Genomic DNA, 6,000 nt, shown 5'->3' with positions numbered 1-6,000 from the left:
TCAAAACATCCTTGGAGTCGTCATATACGTCGACGACTCCCAAGCATCTGCCGGATGCTTTGGTACCCTGGCAGCCCTCGCGGGCGCCCCGGGTCCTGACAGAGGTGGGAACATGACTCACCAATGCTCTGTCGGACTGCGCAGGGCGGCTGGCACCGATTGCCTTGCCTCGCCAGTCGATCCAGGGCTCGTGCTTCTCAAGCCAGGGCATGCCCAGGATCATATCATATGGATCCATATCGAGAACAGTGAACTGTTCGAGGCTGTCAAAGTCTTCAAACTTGACAGCCAGATCCACTTGGACGTTGGGGACAGTGACGACCTTCCCGTCGGCCAGTCGCACTGACACCGTCCCGTTGCCCTTGCTTTCTCTCAAAGCTTCGGACAACTTGTTGCTGTTACGAGCAACCGTCTGGCGGCGTGCGAAATTCTTCGACGCCCCAGAGTCAATCAGGATTCTAAAGGGATGATCGTATCCCCGTACACATCCGTGTACTACGAGCAACCCGCCGCTGCTCTTCGCCGATTCGAGAGTGCGAAGACTCTCAGGGGCTAAGTCCCCGTGGTACGCGCCACCCGCGCACCCATCACGAAGACTTAGTTCTTCCCCAGTAGGGCGCCCCGCCCCTACTGGTTCCCTGCGTTCCCCTGTCCCCGGGATCCTGGCTTCTGCCAGCGACCCTTGAGGACGGGCTTGGGGAAGGACAGTCTACGGAGTCTTTCCGCGGGACAGTCGCGCTTGAAATGGCCCATCTTTTCACAGCCGAAGCAGCGGATGTCACGCTGTTCGGCGGACCCGAGTTCCGTGGGAACTGGTCCGTTGGAGCTTGTCCGACCGGGAGCCGACAAGGAGCTCCCAGGCCACGCTGAGGCCGGCGTACGCGCCTGGCGATGGCTGTACTCTTCTTGAAGAGCCACTTGAATCGCCTCTTCAAGGGTGCTTGCCTGCACCCGGAACAGCTGAGTGCGTGGGGGGCTCACTCGAAGGCCGTCCATGAACACAGTCATCTTGATGTGTTCATTGAGTGGGTTTCCCACTAGGGACGCCGTGAGCTCCCGTATCTCTTGCACATACTCGTGCAGTTCGCGCCTTCCTTGTTTACACGCGAGGAAGCGCGAACGCTGGCGGTACTCGTAGTTCGCCGGGAGGAACGCGGCTCGGAGCTGTTCGCACAGCTGAGCCCAGGATGTGAAACATCCAGGGGATGTTGCTTCCCGAGTGTACACCCAACTCTTAGCACGACCGCTAAGGTTGGAGAGTGCAAAAGCAACACGCAGTTGCTCGGTCGAGATCAGAGCCGCGTCCATCGCGAGCTCTACTTCTCGGACCCAGAAGTGAAGGTTCTCGCCTTCCTTCCCTTCCTACGGCTTTACCTTCAGCCGTATTGGCTTCGGGTGAGGCGGATTTGCTTCCGCCGCCGGAGCCTGCAGGTTCTCCCGCACATGCGCGATGAGGCCCTGCTCGTACGCGTCGAATGCATTGACGCGCTCGAGCTGCTCAGCCGGTGTTGACACCATCAGGCTCTGCAGGGCCTCCATCCCGAAGATGCCTGCCATCTTCCGAACCGACTCGAACTGAGAGTCGTTCAAATGGGAGAAGTCGTTCCTATCCATGGCAACGAACTTCGGAGGTTCAGGTAGTCCACCCGCGATGGCGTGGATTGACTACAAGTGCTACCAAGTGTGACGGGGTCACACAGCACCTTGCGCAAGAGGAAGTTATCTTCCGAGAGTATACAAACTCTCAGTGAACGGCAGTTCACAGGTCCCCTCTTTTATTAAAGAGAGCGAAGTGACCTAAATAAGGTAGATTGTAAACTGAGTATATTTATAGGTAGGTTAAGTTTGGGTTTAATACAAACTGTTAGTTACCTATAGAAATGCAATGTCATTTAACCAATGGTTGGCTTTGAGCGACCTTGGTACCTTGTACCAAATATCTCGGAGTATGACGTGTCATACTCCTGAAGTGTGGGGTGTCACACTTCATGTAACCAGGGTACACTTAGGGCCACGTACCCCGTTACACTAGGGACGAGGTAATCGGCGACGGGGAACGAGCCTGACACTCTTCTTACGCCGCTCGCTAAATTGCCGTAGACAGTCGTCCAGAATAGCGAGTCCTTCCTCTAGCCGAAGACCGTGACAGATTATTTGCCTGAATGTGCCTTATTTTATAATAGCCGTGGTCCGAGGCGAAGCGGGTATGCATCGGTTGAATCCTCGAATTATCTTCCCGTCCAGAAGGACGCCTGTTTGAAGCGACGCTAAACCAAAAAAGGCTAAGCGATGAATTTGCCTGCATTTGCTCGCGTCGCTGCGCTACTCACTCTCTACGGTCTCGATCTCTTGGATCTTCATGCAAAACTTGCTTGGATCGGATCGTCAGAATCGTTCTCGTTCGATATTGTTTATGAGCACGGTTTCGAGTATGATCCCCTTCCAAGACCTGCCTTTCTAAATACAAATAAGTCACTACCAACAACTGAATTGGGTACAGAACTACTTCGAGGATCTGGCTGGACATCTCTCTACGAACGATGCCGCGACTTGTACGCAACCAAAGACAGCGAAGCGTTCGACGTGATCAAAGCCACGGACTGCGAACTCAGACCACATTTTTCGGCCGAGCGCCACGTTGCACTCGAGCTCATTCTCTCCGCTACTTTGAGTGTGGATTCGGTAGCGTGGGTAAGCTGTCAGCTTCTGTTCTTCCACCGACGACCACCACTCTGTCAAGATAACGTCGTCACGCTATTCGCTCAGCGATATCGATTGGCTGAAGACGAAGTTCATCCGGATAAAATGGCTCCTATCAACTCGGTAGCAGAAGCAGAGCTGTTAAGAATGCTACATCTCCTAAGTCGCAGTCATCCGCTGTCCAATGTGATATGTGCGCAAGGGTTTGAAGCCACTGCAGGACCAGGACATTACGATGCCGACGTATTCGTTTGTGGCAGCCCCAACGTGTTTGAAAGTGCATTTATTGGTGTGTTCGCGTCAAGTTTTGCCGAGTTGCACGCCGATTTGGCGCAATTGGCCGTGGACAAGGTGGATATTATGGGGCTGGAGCTTTTAACGCGACAAAATTCCCGATCGCAGTTCGTCCTAAAGGAGAAAGATGACGATATTGTTGTGATGGAGGAGAACAAAACGAACTTCGCTACGTTTGGACATCTCTACGTCGTTTTGGTCTTTGTGGACATGACGCTGCTCCTTGTGCATGTACGCGCCATATTCGACACTGTTCGAATGTTCGGTTGGAAGAAATTGGTTGGATTTAATGATAGTGGCAACGATGAGAGCGATAACTTTAGTGACTCGAGGTGGCTGCTGCTGTATCGTTCATTGTATCGCAGCGGCCCAATAGCAGGACTAACGATGGCATCCGCTTTAATCTCGTGGCTTGTAAACCTTCCGTTCGCACTGATGTGGTGCAGAGCGTCGAAAGGACAAGTGTACGCACTTGTGTCTGCTGTGCGGGTGTGGATGCTAGTACTCTGTTTGTTGAATCTACTATGGAGTGTGTTCGTACGAATGCGTGAGGCTCGAGCATATAGCGTCGTCAAAGGCACTTTCGTGACTTCATTGGAGATACTCGCAGCTTCAGCGTTTGTTGTCTTCCTGAAAATGGATACACTTTTTGATGTTGCTATGCGCAGACGACAGCTTGAAGGCCAACAAGGACTCGATAATGAATCTTTCCCAGGCCACACCGCACTCTGGAACGCGTATAACCCTGAAGTTGACGGGTTTGCCACCACTCCGCCTCAAATTGTGCATGCACTTTTTGCTCCATTGGCTGTTGTAGTCACCCAGAGTCTAGCGCTACTTGTGGTGGTGCTTGTAGCGAAATATGTCTACTATCGTCGGCTACAGGCTCGTCAAGAGAGTGACGCTGCGAACGCAGTTGCAGTGGTAGATTTTGACAATATCGACGAGCACTTGACCTGCCCCTCCACGGATCATCGCACCTCGAAGGCGCCTTTGATATCTCGTGGACATGTCAAGAACTACAGTCGATTACCGTTGGAAGAGTTGCTGCGGACGCCGGCACGAGCGAATAGTTTGGTGCGTTGTCACTTCGATATCGACGTGGTGGAGGATGACGGTCTTGCATACATGCCACCACACGTCTACTACGCCTTCGGTGTGTTAGTGACTGACGCTGGTTTCCTTCGTACCCGACGCGGGTTTCCCACTGTGATTCATCGTCGTATCGATGTCGAGAAATTCTTCGCTCCTAGTGAAAAATCGTCCACAGTCTCGCCGTCTCCTTTGAAACGTCAGCAACACCCTTCGACTAGGATCAAATTTGCATTGAAAAATGTCCCCACTACGGGAGAGGCTGAATCGGAGAACCACAGCCCGTCACCTCCACGAACATTATCGGAATTTAAATCGATGCCCATGGCGAAATCCATGCGACGACGCAAGAGCATGGAGGAACTACTCAAGAGTCCGTCATCTTCGCCTTAGTTATAATGTAATAATAGTCGTTTAAAGCTGCAAAGTTTGCCCGATCTCAGACTCTTGGTGTGGCTTACTCGTGCATGGTCAATTGAATCTTCCGCACCGCAATGATAACTGCACAAGTGAGAATCACCAGCGCACCGACAATGCTCCAGTGGTTAATGTGCTCGCCTAGAATCAGCGAGTCCCAGAGGAAGACGAAGACGACGTCCAAGTAGCGCATGACCGCTGCAACGCCTGCTTTTTCCAATTGGAAGCCTCGTGTGAGAAACATTTGCCCGCCGAACGTAGCGATGCCGGTGCCGATGATCGCTCTCCAGAGCAGGAACGTTTCGGGGATGTAGAAGGACTGCGTAAAGTGCAGCACAAGTTACTGGAAACTGACTGCCAACACTGTTTTGAACAGAGACCTACCTGCTGAACTAGTGCCAGCCACAACATCGTCAAAATGACACTCACCAATGCGAAATAGTGCACAATCACGAACACGTTTACACCCTTGAGCTGACGCATCGTCAGGAACACGAACACTTGACTGAATGCCCCCAGTAATGCCGAGCAAATGGCTACCCAGGAGCCATCCGTAGACGCTGTGGGATGGTCGTATCCGAACAGGAATCCCGGACGTACAACACAGATGAGGCCGATAAATGCGGTGACGGCGCTAATCAGACTAATCGGGTCGATTTTCTCATTGAGGAACAGCGCACCCTGTAGGATCATAAGTATTAAATACTAGTACGCACAGATTCACGCGTGTTTTAAGCGCTCAACGCACCATGAAGAAGGTGAGTACGGGGCTAACGAAGACCAAGGAGCTGGCGTCGGCCAGCACCATTTGCGACATTGCGTAAAAGGCGACGCCCATGCAAGCGAAGCCAGCAATACAGCGATAGACGAGTATCTTGCGAAATTCCGGCTCGACGTACAGGCTGATACGCAACACCTTGACGACGATCTAAGAGGGGGTATTAGAAACTGTTAGTTTTTTAAGCTCCTTTTCAACCATTACATAGAGCAGCAATAGCGTACGAAGTTGCACACGAGCACGCCGAGTGAGCGCCAGAATGTGGCCTCCATGGACGAGAAGGTAAAGGTCATGTACTTGATGAATGTGGACATGAAGCTGAAGCACAGTGACGCCAACGCGACGCACGTCATGCCCAAAAGAGCATGAGGAGTGCGCTCTCCATCAACTTTGGCGGGTGTAGAGTTGGCGGACGTGGTGGGCAGCAATGGCGCTGCTTCGTTCGAGTTTTCTCCCACACTCATCGGCCCGCGGTCCGTTGCCAAGTCCGCAGGTCTCTAGTTGGAACCCTGATTTGATTGGCAAAACATGAAGTGTGTGTGGACCACGCAAGCTGAAGTTGAAGTCGAATTGCACCGTGAATTAATGTGAAGTGCTCGGTGGTGGAGCGCATGGCATTGAAGGAGGTCTCGTCCTAAGCAGCCGAAGTTCCACCTGGTTTTGACCGCAACAGTACCTATGGCACTGCTGAAGTCTCTGTGCGTGTTCTTAGCTTTGAT

At 52.4% G+C, this 6,000-nt stretch overlaps 2 protein-coding genes across 2 annotated transcripts; one reads left to right on the top strand and one right to left on the bottom strand.

Annotated features, from left to right (window-relative positions):
• Positions 1 to 2,289: 2,289 nt before the first annotated feature.
• On the top strand, positions 2,290 to 4,479 carry PITG_10125 (uncharacterized protein; the record flags this gene model as incomplete). The annotated part of the gene is made up of 1 exon (XM_002902606.1): positions 2,290 to 4,479. The coding sequence occupies one exon, from the start codon at positions 2,290 to 2,292 to the stop codon at positions 4,477 to 4,479; it is 2,190 nt and encodes a 729-aa protein (XP_002902652.1).
• Positions 4,480 to 4,543: 64 nt separating this feature from the next.
• PITG_10124 (Drug/Metabolite Transporter (DMT) Superfamily) lies at positions 4,544 to 5,745 on the bottom strand (the record flags this gene model as incomplete). The annotated part of the gene is made up of 5 exons (XM_002902605.1): positions 4,544 to 4,822; positions 4,888 to 4,977; positions 5,044 to 5,184; positions 5,252 to 5,405; positions 5,516 to 5,745. The coding sequence occupies 5 exons, from the start codon at positions 5,743 to 5,745 to the stop codon at positions 4,544 to 4,546; spliced, it is 894 nt and encodes a 297-aa protein (XP_002902651.1).
• Positions 5,746 to 6,000: the final 255 nt, after the last annotated feature.

Source organism: Phytophthora infestans, genomic scaffold, assembly GCF_000142945.1.
Source record: "Phytophthora infestans T30-4 supercont1.17 genomic scaffold, whole genome shotgun sequence".
NCBI lineage: Eukaryota > Oomycota > Peronosporomycetes > Peronosporales > Peronosporaceae > Phytophthora > Phytophthora infestans.
This window is presented reverse-complemented; position numbering and strand designations above follow the sequence as displayed.